The sequence below is a fragment of the Tachypleus tridentatus genome, chromosome 8 (assembly GCF_004210375.1).
Source record: "Tachypleus tridentatus isolate NWPU-2018 chromosome 8, ASM421037v1, whole genome shotgun sequence".
Lineage (NCBI taxonomy): Eukaryota > Metazoa > Arthropoda > Merostomata > Xiphosura > Limulidae > Tachypleus > Tachypleus tridentatus.
The window spans coordinates 12,137,500-12,156,462 of NC_134832.1; the positions used below are offsets into that span (position 1 = coordinate 12,137,500).

At 35.7% G+C, this 18,963-nt stretch overlaps 1 protein-coding gene across 4 annotated transcripts in view; it reads right to left on the minus strand.

Annotated features, from left to right (window-relative positions):
* The window catches only part of LOC143258530 (PRELI domain-containing protein 2-like), a 40,701-nt gene extending 22,938 nt beyond the window's left edge, over nucleotides 1-17,763 (minus strand). The window contains exons 1-5 of one of the 4 annotated variants that reach the window (XM_076517636.1): nucleotides 17,635-17,707; nucleotides 14,123-14,199; nucleotides 6,422-6,542; nucleotides 2,345-2,402; nucleotides 1,887-2,036 (exon numbers count right to left, since the gene is read on the minus strand). In XM_076517636.1, coding sequence (XP_076373751.1) covers nucleotides 1,887-1,938 — 52 coding nt within the window. In that variant the 5' untranslated portion in view covers nucleotides 1,939-2,036; nucleotides 2,345-2,402; nucleotides 6,422-6,542; nucleotides 14,123-14,199; nucleotides 17,635-17,707. Of the gene's footprint in view, nucleotides 1-1,886; nucleotides 2,037-2,344; nucleotides 2,403-6,421; nucleotides 6,543-14,122; nucleotides 14,200-17,634 lie in introns of those variants that run through there. The other 3 variants (XM_076517635.1, XM_076517637.1, XM_076517638.1) reach the window with 3 other exon arrangements.
* Nucleotides 17,764-18,963: the final 1,200 nt, after the last annotated feature.

Genomic DNA, 18,963 nt, shown 5'->3' on the forward strand with positions numbered 1-18,963 from the left:
TCTGTTGACCTCCATGGATTGCGCCCTGGGTCGATTGGGCAGGTCTTTGCTGTTGGAAGAGGATTCCAGTGACTGAATACATGAATAAATGATTGTTTTGCATCTTAAGATGGGAGAAGATGTATCCGAGGAAATGCCTGTACCTAGAACCAAAGAAAGTGGATCTTCGGGTTTGCTGGAATGTATGTTAGGAACAGAGATGGGTGTTGAGGTTGATTCATCAACTTTTTCAACCTTGCAGGTCTAAAGACTTTTCATTTGGTTTGAGAATGATTCTTTCAGAGGCACAAAGAGATCCATCTGAATTCCCACTGTAATAGTGGAATGAAGTACAGCAGCATACATCCGAAATGAAATGGTGGACAAGAACTTTCGAGCCTCAGGGTAAGTAATATTTTGAATTGTTTTCAAACACTGCACCTCTTTTTCTTCCAACCATTTAGGGTAAGAACGAAAATAGGATGGGTGAGAGCCATTGCAATTGATGCAATGAGAGTCCATTTCACACTCAAAGGCACCATGGTCCCTGCTACCACAACAAGCACACGTCAAGGACCCACGACATTATGTCTTCGAGTGACCGAACAACTAATACTGGAAACATCAGAGAGTATTTAGAATGTATGGCCGTATCCTGCAATTACGATAACCTGCCTTGATGGTGGCAGGCAGATGTGGTGACGTAAATGTGAGAATGAAGACACTGGTTGACATCATAATTCCATCTTTGCGAGTGGAGATATGCCTCACTGCAGAAACACCTTGGGTGGAGAAACCAGTAAGATTCTCTGTCTCGGAGATGTTCTTGAAATCCCCTCTCTACAATAACTCCTTGTGATGAATTCAAAGTAGCATGAGGTGTAATCTTAATAGGTATATCCCAAATTGCCTTTGAATGCAAAAGGAGAAGTTCACTATGTTGAGATGTGAATGTTCCCACCAATATGTCACCAGATCAAAGCTTCTTTACTGACTTTGGAGAGCCAGCAAGTCCCTCTAGTCCCTTCTGAATGAAAAATGGAGACATCTGCTCTAAACATTTGTTTGAAAGAAAATGTAATATAAGAAAATGTGGTATAGGTGTTATAGATGTTGAAGATTGCTGCTCAGAATCTTCAAGATGTGGTTGTTTACCTATGGACTGTTTTTTCATTATCTTATTTAAGTTTTTAATTTGGATGATCCATAATAAAAAAAAGAATATTTTTTGGTGCCCATTGATCCCACCCACCATGGAGCCCTACAAGGGGATACACTACAACGCCAAACAAGGACACTGCATGAACGCCAGTGTTTTGTAAGCATAATACCCAAACACCAGCATCAGAGAACATCCAACACTGGTACTTGGTTGACCCTAGCCCAAATGGACCAGCCTATTGATCCTAGGAGGGCTGCCCCAAGGTCACTTGTCTACAGGAATTCAAGGTCAAAGTGGTGTGTTAGGGTTGGACCCCCCAACCACCAGAATCCTCTCCTCCCCTTCACAGGTCACCACGCATGACAAACACATGGGTGGATGTTTAGATCCCGGAGGACGTAAACTGAAAGAAGAGAAGCCTACCACGTAAATGAATCTATACCAAGGGGATGGTGGAAATAGCTCTATCAGAAGGAATACCATAGGAAATTGAAATGCAGAACTGTCAACAAGAAAATATAAGTTATGGTTAGAAAGCAAATAAGATACCTTGATACTTGTGTAATAAGTCACATGTAAGGTAGGAGAGTGTAAAATTATTGGTGACAGACATTCTGCAATGAATAAAGATCATTCAGAGATTCTGAGTCACGTTTAGAGATAGAATGTGTTCAACCTCAAACAGAAGCAAGTCCACTTACATTAAATAATCTTGTTCTAATGGTTTAGGTTACAATAAATCTACCTAAATAGACACCAAATGTGTGTGTGTATCTCTTCATTACATGTTTCCACATTTGTTGATCAACCAGCACCAAATGCAACACAATGATACAAGATGACGAGGAAAATCATGAGTGGGGTGGAGAGGTTGGACTCCCCTGTAATTCCATATCTAATTTTGGAAAAATACCAATGTTGTACATTCCTCAGCATTACAATTAACCATGTAACCATTGACAGAATTGAAATTTCGTTTTAGCATTGTTACTTTTATGTATTTTTATTGCACTTTTTGTGTTTATTGTGTTAAGGAAAAAAAAATAAGAGCAAATTTCCTATCCTTCTCTACAAATGAGTTACTTTACACATCCAATGGATGAGTACTCTAGCAAGTGAGAATGTATTTTCTTAATCATATATTTATATAGAACATGTAAGAACTACTCCCTTCATTAGATTATTTTACTCATAAAAACTTACTTTGCATTTTTTCTACTGTTTCTACAGCAAGCACATTCTTCTCTTTGTCATTTGGATACTATCAAATGGTACAATGAAATTAGTTTAAATAAAGGTTTAAACAAACCTTATGCTGCTATAGATTACAGTAGGTCTAAATATATAGACTTAAATATAACTAAAATACCTTTTCTGCAGATTCTAGTTTTTACACATAAGAGCAACTCTAAGTATTACAAATACATAATGTTCTGAAAAATGCATATGACAGCATTCATTAGTGGCATAAGTAGATATAGACTAAATAACATCCACAACTCATGGAAAATGTTTAAAACATAAATTGACACAAACGTGTCTTGATTTGTAACTTGTTTAACTACTCTTTTCATAAAAATTATACATTTTTAAAACTCATTTTGAATATGAAATATTAAACTTTTGTTTAGGTTTAGTTTGTTTTGAATTTCGTGCAAAGCTACACAAGGGTTATCTGCTCCAGCCATCCCTAATTTAGCATTTTAAGACTAGAGGGAAGGCAGCTAGTCATCCTCAACAACTCTTGGGCTACTCTTTTACTAATGAATAGTAGGAATGACCGTCACTTTATAGCGCCTCCACAGCTGAAAGGACATTTTGTGTGAAAGGGATTTGAAACCTCAAACCTCGGATTACGAGTTGAGTGCCTTAACGTCCTGGCCATGTCGGGCCATTAATTTAAGATAAAAACGTATCAAGTTTTATTTGTGTGTGTGTACACTTCAGAAGTGGTTTCATTAAAATATTTTTAATTTCTTAATTCTCACATTTATTTTTAAATTTGAATAAATGTGTGTGTGTATTGTATCAGCTGTAAACTGATTGTTTTAATATCTGTAAAACAACTTTCTGAATTAAATAATGAAAAAGGTAATATTATGTCATCTTGAATTTTTATTTTCAGTACTTTGTAATCAAAACTCAATTCTGAAAAATAAAAAAGCTGAAGTTCAAGAGTAAAAATAAGTAATAAACAAAAACAAGACAAACTTCTAACGGTAACACAAAGGAAACAAACTTCTATGTTATTATGAACTCTAAATAGCATTAAGATGGTGCATATCAAATGAAATTAATTATTATATCTCTCTTCTACTGTTGTGTGTCACAGGAACAGAGAACGACTTCTCATACACAGCTTTCCTAATTAAATGCTTCCCTCTTTATGCAGTTTTTTTTCTTACCACTAGTCTTGAGTCTCCCACCTAATTTCATGTGTTTCCAGATGTTGTTGCATTGATTTTGAAAGTTTATTTAACATGAAGGTATTAGGTAAGATTAGTTAGGTTAACAAAGTACTGAGCATATACAGTTAAGTACAGTAAAGTAAAAAAAAATTGTATATTAATTGTACAGACCATCCATAAAAGGATATATTTTTATTTTTTATATGAAGTATACAGAATTTTTTTGCATTAAATACAACCCCTTCAGAATAAAGAAAAACTGTATATTTAAACACTATTAATTTTTCATTCAACTATACACACACAAACAAAACCTCTTAAATACCAGGATAAAATGAAGTCCTTCCAATAAAGTGAGTAAAATTATCTGTTGAATTTAGTTTTATATCTATATCTCTCTCTCTCTCTCTCTCTCTATATATATAATCCACCCTCACCATATATATATATATATATATATATCATATAACAAGCTTGTTGGAAATTTTAGAAAAAAAAAGGCAAACTTTAAACTCTTCTGATATTTTTTTAACTTTTCATTTTATTAATTTATCCTTAAAATGCCAGTAACTAAATATAAGGGAAACAAATCTGTATGCATTAGGATTCTATACAAAGTATTTTAGACAGTACTAACCTACTTAAAACTGAAGGTACTGCTTTGCAACTTAAACCACTAAGAATTTAACTATTAAACAAAAACAATCTCAGAAACATACAATTTTATAGCATGAAATTACTTTTGAGTCTCATCCATAAATAAGATAGTCTTAATGCATATTTTGCACATAAATAGATTTTTCTCATTCAGTGCTGCCCTCTATAATGAAAACAAGTTTTTTTTTCCCCATACCACAAGCCTTATATCTTCCTACCATTTGAATTGACTGATTCCAATGTATTTCCTATGCAAATCATCATGCATCAACCTTCCACCAATAAGAGAGTGACATACTCTCATGAGACATAGACTCCCCTCTATGAATTTTACCTAATTATCACTTTAAAATTTGGCAGAAGCACTGGTTTTTATTGGAGAGGAAAGTTATAAATGAAAGTGTAATAACTACCTGTGGATAATAACACATTCACAGGGTAAGAAAATGATAACTTCCAATATGGTACATTATCTCTTCTCAAGTAAATAGAATCCCACATTGAATACATGGAGAGGTTGATGCAAAGGATAGAAATAATTATCCTTTGAAAGCATCCAAAGGACTCTCCATAAGATGAGACAGTCAGATTCTAAGACTTGATAGGGAACCACACCACTTCAGAACCACGTATACTCTTTGCCCATCATAGAAAAATGTCACATATTTGGGTAGAAAACAGAGGAGCACATCCAATTTGAAGAAACTATGGTCAGAAAGTGATTTCAACCATGCAATATTTATAAAACTCAATTCTACAATTTATAAAAGTGAGTAAAATGAAAATAACATGCCCCTAGGTGTAGAGTAGCTAGGGCATGACAGATTGTATGTGGAAAGTCAACTGCATCTGAAACTCATGCTGCTCAGAATAGACATTCACAAAGGTGTAGGATGAGGATCATACCATCAGTAAGTCAACTACAAACCAAAACCTGGTCACTGGGTACTGACATCAATGAAAGGATAGGAAAGAGGATCATTTCATCTTCATCTCCAATTTTTGAGACCATAAGGAATCTAATACCCTTGACTCATGAACAGACACATGTGAATACAATATTTTGATAGATCAATCCATAACTCAAAACATAACTCAAAAGTGCAGATTTGAACAGTTAAGGAATACCTGGTCAGGCACCACTTGCCACAGAATACAATGAACATTCCATGTAGCCAGTTTTCTATCCAATGAACCAACCTAACCCATACACACAAGATAATTTTGTTAACAATCCTTTTATGTGGCACCTTATCATGTGTTTTCAGAAAATACTAACACATCAAATACACACCTGTATCCTCATCTACATAATCAGCAACTTCTTTAAGGAATATCAAAAAATCAATAAAGTAAGATTTTTCCTCTAATGAAACTGCACTGACTATCCAACAAAATATATTAAACTGTGTTAAATGACTTAGCAAAGCATCTTTCTTCACTCTCTCAGAAACTTTTCCCATTACTGATGCAAGACAAAAAAGCCTATAATTTGGGGGATAATTGTCATCATGTTCCTTGAAAAGAGGAGTAACATCATCAAACTTTCCATTTTGTGACATCTGCTACCATTCAAGTATTTAAAAAAAAAAATGTAGAAAACAGTTCACATATCCAATCCATCACCTCTTTCAAAACCCTTGGGTTATCTGGCAAAAAACTTTATCCTTTTTAAACTTCCCAATTTTGTCTTAACAACTTCAGAAATAATGTGGCCATCTTGGTAAATTTTATTTCCATCTAGCAACTATTCAGGATGAGGAATACTGCCTTAAATCTTCATTCATAAAACTGATGAAAAAACAGCACTTCGTTATTTGGTTGGTTGGTTGATTTAGTGTTTTATGGCACAAGCAGCAAGGCTATTTGAGTCAACCATCCGGTTAAAAGGTAAAATTAAAGTAAATTTAGTAAAATTCATAAAAGAAAATTAAGGTAAAACAAAACAAAGTTTAAAAAAACATAAAAAGCATAAAACCAATGTTTACATCTAGTCTACAACATTAAGAGAAGTCATAACGGACTTTCTGTAACATAATTGTAATTATCATAACCTGCCAGGAAGACTACCAGGTAAATACAAAAACCACTGTCAGCCACCCAAAGTTGGCCTTTCCAGTCCTGGTTTCGAGTTATTTGACGTTATGGCCATTTTTGAAGAGTAAAGTAATAAAAGTTTTAAAAGACGTGTTACAAAATTTTAATAATAACTCACCAGGATGACTAATGGGTAGTTCAAACAGTAGCGTCAGTCACCTGAAGTTGGCTTTTTCAGTCTTGGTTTCAAGTTATTTAAAGGTACTGCCATTTTCAAATTTCAAATCAAACTAGATGAACTGGGATTTTTAAAAGGAAGCCATATTAAAAAGGTGTAATGTATAAATTAAAAAACTTAAATGGAATTTAAAAGATTAATGGCCTTTAAAAAACTAAAAACATTACCAAGGTGGAGAATGTCACCATCACCAATAACACTGTCTAATGTTATGGACAAACCTTGGAACAGAATATGGTGCCGTCTTTGAGAGTCATAACGACGACAAGAAAGTAAAATGTGGCTTATAGTAATCTGAGTGTTACACAAACTACACACTGGTACATTACTTCCAGATAAAAGAAAAAAAAACTGTGACCAATGCATAGTTTAGTTAGAACAACTTCTTTCCTATCCTTACAAAAGTAAGACAGCCAAAGTCTAATATTAGGTTTTGTTTGGAAAAGCTCATTTTCGCGTTGCTCACTTCAAGTCGACTGCCAGCTGGCATGGAGCCAAGCCTTGAATACAGGACCATAGTCCATGTATGGAACAGGCACAATGGTAACAGTGCGAGACCAGATAGACTTAGCTGCAGTGTCAGCGAGCTCATTTCCACGAATACCAAAGTGGCCCGGTATCGAGAAAAACTGGATATAAGTAGATGTTAAACAGAAATGGGCCAGTCGATTTTGAATATCAGTGAGAACAGGATGTGTACTAATGTGAAGCAATTCCAGGGCCAGTAAAGAACTAAGTGAATCAGTATAAATAGTGCAGTTTGAATACTGCTTAGCTTCTATATGATCAAGGGCAGGAGAAATGACGTACAGTTCAGCAGTGAACACAGAAGCTGTAGAGGGAATTCTGCATGCAACCACCCAGCCACAACAAACCATGGCAGAGCACACACAGTCACCTGATTTCGAACCATCTGTATAAATAGGAATGGAAGGATGGTTCAAAAGGTGTTCAGCAATTAACAGACAGTATTTCCAATCAGGAGTATCTGCTTTTCTCAGGTGACTAAAAGAAAGGTCACATTTTGGGATTGTAATAAGCCATGATGGGATGGACTGACCAGTGGATACAGAAATGTTATCCAAAGACAAACCCAATTCATCCAACTGCACCTGGTTACGAAGCCCAAAAGGAGCAATGGCAGACCTTCTGTTCTGAAAAGCATGTCCCACCGAGAAAGAAAAACACAACCCCAGGTGGGATGCTTTGGTGAGGAATGAAGTTTTGAAGCATACAGTAAAGACAGTTGCTAATGACAGAGATGCAAAAAAGGTTCATGAGACTATGCATAAGCTCTGAACTGAGGATGTGTGGAAAGCCCCAGTGCAGAGCCGAATTCCTTGATGATGAATGGAGTCTTTAAGGCCAAGTTTCTGGCAGAGCCATAGACCAATGATCCATAGTCGAGTTTTGATCGAATAAGAGCATGATACATCTTCAATATAGAACGTTGATCTGCTCCCGAAGTGGTGAAAGAGAGGACATGGAGGATGTTCAGTGCTCTTGTACATTTGACACATAGCTGCTTGATGTGTGGTATATAGGTCAGCTTACGGTCAAAGATAAGCCCAAAAAACTTTGTCTCAGGGACCACAGGCAGCACAATTTCACTGATACAAAGTTGATGATCAGGATGAATACCTTGTTGGTGGCAAAAGTGCATGCGAACAGTTTCAGAGAAAGAGAAATTAAAGCTGTTTACTGAGGTCCACTTCAGCAAAGGATTGAGGGCAGTCTGTAACTGCCGCTCTATATGCTTCATGTTTGAAGACTGACGTGAGATGTGAAGGTTGTCGACATAGAGCCCGATTGCAACAGTAAGAGGGAGTTGTTCAGTGATGGCATTAATTTTTATACTTAAAAGTGTGACACTCAAAACAGAGCTCTAAGGAACTCCAAGTTCCTGTAGAAAAGAATGGAAAAATGTCAAACCTACATGAACTTGGAATCTCCTGTCCATTAATTTTTAATAAAAATGGGGAAATGGCCACATAGCCCATATATATGGAGGTCTCACAAAATGCCATACCTGTGAAATGCCATAAGCCTTCTCAATGTCAAAGAATATTGATGTAACATGTTGTTTGAGAAAAGCTTCTCTCATCGATGTTTCAAGTTGAACCAGGTGGTCCATGGATGGAGCGCTGTTGTCGGAACCCACACTGGGTGGACGAGAGTAGATTGATTTGAGAAACCAAAAAAGACAAGCATTAACCATCCTCTCTAAGGTCTTACAGGAACAGCTCGTCAAAGCAATTGGGCAGTAGGTTGAAGGAATCTTTAGATCCTTCCCAGGCTTAAAGAAAGGTAGGACAATAGCCTGATACCAGACACCAGCAAAAATATTCTCCTGCCAGATCCAGTTAAAAACAATCAGAAGAACAACATGACAAGCAGGAGATAGATGGCACAGCATCTCATAGTGTACATCATCAGGTCCAACCAACGTACTGCCAGACCAATGAAGGGCCAGTTTCAATTCAGCTAGTGTAAAGGGATGATTATATTCATAGAAACAATCAGCCTGAAAGAAAAGAGGTGATTACTCTGCCCGAGTCTTGATGGCTCAGAAGGTGGAGGAAGAAATACAAGTGCTAGATACCCGGCAAAAGCTTTCACCTAGAGTATTGGTGGTGCTCCGGGTATCAGCTACTTCCTGGCCACCAGATAGCGAGATCGAGAAGGGGACAGAATTATTTTGCACACTGGCCATATGACTTTGGAACTGGTGGTAGATGATATGCTGGTTCTGAACTTAATCCCAGATTGCTACTGGCTTTGACGTCTTTCTCACCGAGCACGTGCACAGGCCAGCTGGAAAGCAATGAGGTTCGAGAGTGTGGGATATCTACAGAAAGTATCCCAGGCCCATTTTTGAGCCTTCCATGCCACGTGGCAGGCAGGATTCCACTATAGATGAGGATATAGTGGAAAACATGTCAAGGTTTTAGGAATACATTCAGCAGCTGCTTGTATAATACAGTCAGTTACTGCTGCCACACAGTTGTCTATTGATGGCTTACAGATGAGAGCAGGATCAAGTTCTGTGATAGCAGTGAAAGAGGGCCAGTTTGCCTAATTCAGCTTCCACCGGGGCATCAGGTGACATCTACCATGGCTAGTCTCTCTCAAAATTATAGGAAAACGATCATCGCCTCGTGGATTATTGTCAACCCTCCATGAAAAATGGGAGATTAATGAAGGGGATCAAATGGAGAGATCAATAGCAGTAAAGGACTGACTAGGTGTATGAAAATAAGTAGAAGAACTGGTATTAAAAAGAGAAAGGTTGTGATCAGAAAGCAACCCCTCCTGATATTGATCAGAACATTCCCAGAGGGGATGATGTCCATTAAAGTCCCCAGGGATTAAAAAGAGAGACAGCAACTGTTCAGTGAGACCATCAAGGTCTGACTGATCATAGGTCTCTCCAAGCAACAGGTAGAGAGAACAAGCAGTGATGATATGATCCAAGGAAACATGGATGGCTGTGGCCTCAACGGGTGTGTCAAAGGGCAAAGACAGGGTGGGCACCTGACAATCAATCAACAGTGCCACCCTTAAATGCACTCGATCATCACACAGCCTGTCATTTTTGTACAAAGAAGACTGCTGAAAGGTGACTGTATTGGCAGCTTTCAGAAATATTTCCTGTAAAGAAAGACATACAGGATGGTAGGAAGCAGTGTTTTGATGTCATCCAGATTAGAACGTAAACCATCGACAGTTCCATTGTATCAAGGTTGCCATTTTTGATAAGGTGTTGGCAAATTGGGTGGAGAACCCTTCTGTTTACTACCACATCTTTTTTCCTTATTGTCCTTATTCAAGGGAGGTCTATCGACCTCCACAGATCCTGCCCTGGGTTGACTTGGCAGGTTTTTGTTGTTGGAAGGGGATTCCAGTGACTGAGGACATGAATCAATGATTGTTTTGCATCTTGGGGTGGGAGAAGATATTGATCCAAGGAAATGCTTGTACCCTAAACCAAAGGATGTAGATCTTGGAGTTTGTTGGAATATAAGGGACAGAGATGGGTGTTGAAGTTGATTCATCAACTTTTTTAACCATCGAGGTCAAAAGAGTTTTCATTTGTTTTAAGAACGATTATTTTGGAGGCACAGAGAGATCTGTCTGCACTCCCACTGTAGTTATGAAATGAAGTGCATCAGAATACATTTGAGATGAAGTGGTGGACAGCAATTTTTAAGCTTCAGGATAAGTAATGTTATGAATCATTTTCAAATGCTGCACCTCTTTTTCTTCCAACCATTTATGGCAAGAACGAAAGTAGAATGGGTGACAACCATTGCAATCGACACAATGAGGGTCTGTTTCACATTCATAGGCATCATGGTCCTTGCCATATCAACGAGCACGTCAGGGAATCACAACATGATGTCTTTGAGTGACCAAACCTCTTACACTGGAAAAATCAGAGAGGGTTTGGAACGCATGGCCGTACCATGCAATTAAGATAACCTACCTTGATGGTGGCAGGTGGGCGCAGTGATGTGAATGTCAGAACAAGGATATTGGTCAGCATCATAATTCCATCTTTGCAAGTGGAGATATGCCTCACTGCAGAAACTCCTTGAATGGATAAACCAGTAAGGATCTCTGACTCGGGGATGTTCTTCAAATTCCTTTCAACAATAAGTCCTTATGATGAATTCAAAGTAGCATTAGGTGTAACCTAAATAGGTATATCCCCAATTGCGTTTGAATTCAAGAAGAGTTTACTGAGTTGAGATGTGGATGTTTCCACCAATATGTCACCAGATTGAAGCTTCTTTACTGACCTTGGAAAGCCAGCAAGTCCTTCTTGTCCCTTCTGTATAAAAAAGGGGGACATTTGCCCTGAAGGTTTGTCTGAAAGAGAATGTAGTATAAGAAAATGAGGTATAAGTGTTACAGATGTTGAATATTGCTGCTCAGAATCTTCAAGACATGGTTGTTTACTTATGGACTGTTTTTCACTATTTTATTTATATTTTTATTTGGAGGATCCATAATAAAAAAGGAATTTTTCAGTGCCCACTGACCCCACCCACCATGGAGCCCTACGAGGGGATGCACTACAATGTCAAACAAGGATACTGCAGCAATGCCAGGGTTTCGTGAGCACTATACCCAAACACCAGCATCAGATATAATGTCCACAACACCTGTTGAGAACATCCAATACTGGTAGTTGGTTGACCCTTGCCTGAGTGGACCAGCCGACTGACCCAAGGAGGGCCATCCCAAGGCTACCCGTCTACAGGAATTAAAGGCCAAAGTGGTGTGTTAAGGTTGGACCCCTCAACCACCAGCATCCTCTCCTCCCTTTCACGGGTCAACATGCATGACAAATACATGGGTGAATGTTTAGATTCCAGAGGAGGTAAACTGAAAGATCAGAACCTTCTCTAGGAGGTCCCCTCACTACATACAGAAATCCACACCGAGGGGAAAATAGAACTTAATCATACAGCCACCTACATTTGGTCTAATGGCACAATTCATGTATTTTAGGTAACTTGTAAAATATTCCATAATGAGAATCAACTGGTCTAATTTCATTACAGATGACATCAGATATTAGGCCTTCTTTGTAACTGTGTAACAAATAATTCTGTAGATTTCTTTCTTTCATACCTGTAGGATCAGATTTTAATCTTTTAAATTAACTCCATATGAAATAAAACATCAAACTGGGCAATGATCACATGCACCCAGATGTTCCCCAATCTCTACCCTATCAAATAATTTATTTATCGGAAGTTAACAATGAGCCTGGAGTGAAAATGGAAAGGGTTAAGCCTTCTAAACAGTGCAGTGGTGCCAGTATGAAACCATACAGGATTTTGGATTACATCTACAAAAATACTGAATTTACAAAAAAAGAAGTTATCACTCTTTTTTAGAAATCACTTAGAGCATTAGGTTCAGTCTTGGAATATTTACCTCAGAAAAACATTGAATTATTGAAAAAAAGTTCAACAGAGGGCCTCTTGGAATGAAGTGCAAAAACAGTCAATTTTATTTTCGAAATGGTTGTTAATCATTAGAACAGATTACTTCAGACAAGATAGATGCAACAGGAATATAAGAGTTTGAGGAAAGAAGACTAAAGAGTACTTTAGAATATAGACAATGTTTAATAGTGAATGAGATAGCTGTAGTTGGCTGAGGGTAACTCTGTCCCTCAGATGTTATATTGGGTCTCTCTCTCTTTTTTCATTGAATGATTTTACAAAGTTTTCATTCATAAGCTATAGATTTTTTCTAATACATAAGAGTAACTGCTCTGTGATTTCCGAAGCAAGTCCTACTGATTCCTTGAAAAATAACAGCAACATCAACATCTCTCCAATCCTTAAACTCCTACCTACTGTCTACTGACCTATGAAAAGTGAGAAAGACAGTGAGAATTAAAAAGTTAATTTTTGTCTTTTTCTAAAATCCCGGAAAAAATGTCTCACGATGCTGCTTTATCCATTTTAACCCTTTAGTATGTTTACTTATTATCAGTTAGTTAATTTTATATGATTCAAGTAAATTTCAGTATTTCCTAAAGAATGTACAGTGTCAGAAACACCACCACCATTCCCTTTTTCTAAAAACAAAAAAGAACCTTTAAAAGTTTAGCCATTTAATAGTCTTAGCAAAAACCTTGCCACCATCCTTTGAGGGTCCAATCTCCATTTTAACATTTTGATTACCTTTAACATACTGAGCTAGCTGTCATAACCCATATTTGATTTCCAAATTCATATTACAGCCAAATCCCCCAATTCTTATAGTTCTAAAAACATTTCATCTTATCTTCCATTTTAAACTTCTTGAAGTTGTGGTATTTATCATTGATTTTCTACTTTCATGCCTTCAGTAACTAAATTAAGTTGGATTTTCCTTTTTATCCTTTTCATCTTTTTTAGAACATGTCTATCCTGATTGTGAAAGTTTACAAAATGAAATGAAAAAGGTTAGAGAATCAATGACTAAATTCCAGAATCAACTACTACAGAGAAAAATAAAAACATTTTAAAACAATGAAATTTTCATCAAAACTATAACTGTTCTGTCTAATGAACTGGTTTATGTTTTGTGCACACACACACAGATTTTAGGTAGACTTAACTACTACACGTCCAGCTTAACTAATGTGAGACATAATAAAATGCTGAGTAATGACCTGTAACAGACTGAAAGTAGATTTGATGTGTTACTTCCATAATTTGTGTTGTGGGCTAAGTATGAAGGATGTGATAACACCTGTAGTCAAATATGATACTCATTGCCCTTATCAGGCTTAATAAGTTTTAAGCCAAGTAAAAAAAAACAAAAATTTAGCATAAAATAAAGAAAAATGGCAAAATAAATCAACTGTGCTCATCTTATATTTTGCTTAGAAGTCTTCTTTGTTTGATAGAAAAATGATAATAAAAAAAGTAAAAAACCCAACAAAACAGGAAGGAGGAAGGAATGATAAATTTGTTTTTTTTAACTTGGCCTTACCAGTTTAAGGATAATTATGCCATAATGATAATTGCTTATTTTATAACATTTGTTTATTTGTTAAGATACTCTGATACTTAAAAAAGCACTAACTAACAAAACCTATTTGTGCTGTAATACAAAATGTTTCAAGTTTACCTTATTTAGATGTATCTCAGCCACTAATTCTATTGGATACTTGAAAATGTGAATACTTTTCAGTGTTATTACCATTTCTGGAAGAAAAAAAAAGTATGTAAATTAAAATTCTCTTCTTTATTTTAGCTTTAAAAATATTGTTATTTCTATAAAAATAACACACCAATTCTGCTCTTAGTCACTGTAAAGATTATAATTAGCATACATAATATAGTTGGGTCATTCCATGTTAAATCACACAGATTTTGGAAAATTTTCCAGGTGACCCCCCTCAGAATGCCTTGAAAAAATTTACATGTGCTCATCTACCCATATAATGAAAAATTGTGAAAGATTAGATCAATATCTCTAATAGTTTCTGATTTACAGCGCTGTAAAATTTAGTTAATTTCTTTTTATTTTTGGTGAATTCATTTTCGGGCAACTTTGGCTGCTTAAAGCTGCAAGAGTAATGGTGGTAGAAGACTAAAATTTGCTACACTGACCGAATTAATCTCCCAGAATTCAAAATTGATCTCAAACCAAGTTTGTTTATCTCCCTTAGGATTTGCATAGTGAGGCAGTAAAATCACCTGAAAAACCCAAAATCGTAAAAAAAACATTGGTTTATGTAATAAGCCATAGTTCTAAGACTTAATATGATACAAAGCTGAATTTTCTTTTCTAATTTCCTATAACATATCAGTTGATAAATCAGCAATTGTTGTAATTAAAAGTCTACTAGATCTCCTGTAAAAAAAATTTAGCTGCATGCAACGTTTTATGACTTAGCTAAAAATAGCCCTACTTCAGGCCACAGTTTGACCATGTCACCAGTTATTCAGCCTTTTCAGATTTTTACCATAATGTAAAATAATATTAAATAATGAAGTTGTAAGAAACAAAAAAGAATTAATTCATTTCTGAACAAGTTTATTGGCATAACTAGTTAGATCACATGGCAATGCAAATATACTGTGTATGCATTACAGTTATGCAGATATGGCTGCATTTAAGATTCATAATATAATAAATACAAAGGTAAATCAGACACAAAAAGCTCAGTTCTACAACTACAACAGGGGATAAGTGAGAAAGATTATAGTCACATAAACTGCAATAATCATGACAATGAAATGTTTCAAAAAACTGCTTTAGCAATGAATTAGCCTTAACAACATCAAATAAACATTGCTTTGTTCAGACAGCTTGAATAAATTTCTGAAATTTGAGTTTGTTATGTTGAGATCACTTTGACTTAGAACATAGTGGCGAGCACTACTGCCTTGCATGGTAGGTGCACTTATCAGACAAAGAATATGTTGGAAAGGATCTAACTTTCATCTTTACGTGACCTTGCAGGCCATGAGAACAGTTCATTTCTAGATTTCTTCATAAATGACACCAACACATTGGAATGTTCATCTGATCTATCTTTTACATTTTTCGCATACCATTCATGATCGTATATGCATGCCACATATTTCCCTATCATTAGACCCTATTTGAGCTGCTGCAGCATCACTTTCACTGTTACTACCAACAGTTACAGCTGTGTACACATCATCATCTGATAGCCTTCTCATATACAATTTGTTGGTAGAGTGGGGAATAAAGCTATGATGTGACCTAAAACCTGCCACAGTTTTGCATTTTTCATAGAGCTCAAGTAGATCAAACTTTACACAATTCTGCAGGACTGCTTCCTGATTGACAAGAAAGAACTGAATGCCCTGAATGTGGTCCTTTGCCTAATGGTACATACCAAAGACACTTAAAATTTGATAATTTATTATTTTACACAACCTTGAATATTTTGAAGATCATGTTCAGAGATGTAAGAATATATGGTAAAGACTGATTAGAATATTTCAATTGGGATTCATAAATTATTTAAAAATTGTATAGATATATTTGCACACAGTTACACACCTGAATTGAAGTTGTTTTTTTTCAAGTAAACAACATATGGTCAGAGGATAGTTTAAAAAATTATAACTCAAAAAGTAGGTTGAACTGATTTTCTTTGTAGATCATATTCAGACATGTAAGAATATATGGTAAAAATCTGAAAAGGCTGAATAACTGGTGACATGGTCAAACTGTGGCCTGAAGTAGGGCTATTTTTAGCTAAGTCATAAAACGTTGCATGCAGCTAAATTTTTTTTACAGGAGATCTAGTAGACTTTTAATTACAACAATTGCTGATTTATCAACTGATATGTTATAGGAAATTAAAAAACAAAATTATTATTAAAACTATTATACATACTGATCTAATCTTTGGCAATTTTTCATTATATGGGTAGATGAGCACATGTGAATTTTTTCAAGGCTTCTGTGGGGGGTCACCTGCAGCCTTCTAAATGATTTGACATGGAATGACTCAGTTGCATAATAATTCAAGGTTTTAAAACCTTTCAAAATTTAATGTTAACCCTTAAACAGCAGAAGTGTTGTAGGTAGAAGAATCAATTGATTTTGACCACTGCTTAAAGGTTAATAGATACAAATAATTATCATCAAAATATATACTTCTGCCAAATATACCAAAATCCATATTTTTCAAAGAACATTAGTTATAAAACATTATATTTTCAACGTTCTATATAATTTCACAACATAACCTGTTTGTCGGAGAGTATACCCTTTATACTTCACTTAAATGATTTGGAGTTTACAGTGCTGGATTATTTCCTAATAACTAGATGAATTTACTAGCCCATATGCTAAATAAATGAGAAAAAGAGATATTCCTAGACAGATTATTCACTCTAATTTTATGTGGATTACAAAATTACACTGTAACCATCAAAACAGCTTGACAATTAAACTTGTGTATTTATTGCAGTAAGAAAAAAATATACTTATTTATTGAAAAATAGGTAGTTTAGAATTACTATGGACAATTAAAAAGTGCTAAACTTTTACTCTGTTTATTTTTTGCTAACAAATGCTGGAAATCTAGAACACTAAAACTTTTTATTAAAAGATTCAGGGACTTTATAGAACGCTGAGATAGGGTTTTATAAAGGCCTCTGACATGGACTTTTACTTCAAGTTTAGTTCTACGAGTACGACAATCTGAAATGTTTTATTAAGTTTCTAATTTAATTAAAACTCTCCAGCACTACCACAAAAACATCAAAAATTTTGTTACGAAATGTATCAACGAAGTAATGAGTAGAATGTCATAACGCCTAACGGAACTAAATACTTAAAATTTCCATTATAACATGCGTGTTAGTTACATATCAATATCATTTAATTTCCAGAAACAGAAAAATATTCGTTACGAAAATTATCTTAACTTATTCTGTCTTTACGTGAAAAACGTAAGTTAACAATATCAATAGTTAAAACAAAGGACTTGCAACATTGTTTGGGACGAAATTTGAAAAAAAACCAAAACCATCTTGATAATTTCACTTTCAAAAATTAGTTAGAATGGCTAATTTTAGTTTCTAAAAATGTTCCCTCAACAGTAAGCCAAGTGAAATAATGTAATAAAAAATATAAATAATAATTACTACCTTGCATTACTGTAATCCCGAATGATATTTACACAGTTAATTCTTTCTATAATCAAACTGAGCAGAAACTTGATACAATTTTGTGATACAGCTACCAGTCAGTGTCACAGTGCCAACAACAGATTATCTCTACCAGAAATTTCACAATTTAAAATATTTTATGAATTATTAAACATCAAAATAAATTCGAGAAACAAAGAGAAAAATATTTAAAAAAACATTTGTGATATATCACTTCAAGTAATTTGTTGAACACAATGCTTTCGAATGATTTATTGCAAAAACCAACTCAGTTTTGGGCCCGGCATGGCCAAGTGTGTTAAGGCGTGCGACTCGTGCTCTGAGGGTCGCGGGTTCGCATCCCCGTCGCGCCAAACATGCTCGCCCTTTCAGCCGTGGTGGTGTTATAATGTCACAGTCAATCCCACTATTCGTTGGTAAAAGAGTAGCCTAAGAGTTGGCAGTGGAGTTTTGACATCCTGCTTCTGCCTTTTCCTTTAAACTCTTCTGATAATTGTAGTTGTTTCGGCAGCCTTCGTTTTGTCCAGCTCCTCTAAATTCTTATTACCTGATAGGTTTCCTACCACCAGATCATATAGTGATTTCTTGGTACACATAAACACAAGGTTTTCTGCGTAATATAGAGTATCTATCTTTATTTGTGTCTTGACTATCTTTCTTCTGGGAGCAATATACATAGTACCAGTTACTGTTTTCTTGTTTCTTACCATAACTGTATTTATAAATGGCTCCAGATGTTTAATGTTGAGATTTCTGCTCTTGTATGCTAGTGGTGGACTTACACTCCTCTGCAATGTGTTTCATTTTATAGCAAACATGGCATTTTTTCCCCCCTTTTATCTCTTAACCTCCGGTCACCTTTAGTAAATCCTTACATCTGGTCAGCCATCACTGACTTTGAATTTAACTGGATATTCTTAGACTTGTTAGTTATATTATCTCTACGCTCTTCCACGTACTGTTCTGCCAGCTTGATCATCTCTTGCGCGTCTTTTGGTGCTATCTCCTTTGAGAATAATGATATGTCAGTTGAACACATGATCATGAACTGTTCTCGCTCTAATAGGTCTGCCAGTCCCTCAAAACTGTTTTCATATATAGCCATTCAATTCATCTGGCGAAATATCGCCACAGATGTGCCACAGGCTGAAACAGTTTCTCCAGTGTTGGTTTGACATTTCTAAACTTCCAACAATATTTTTTTTCAGTAAGTTCATATAGTTTCACTAAAGTCACTTTTAATTTGTCATAATCCATCTTCTTATGTAATGCCTGCATATACTTGCAGGCCTTCTCCTGTGAGAAGTG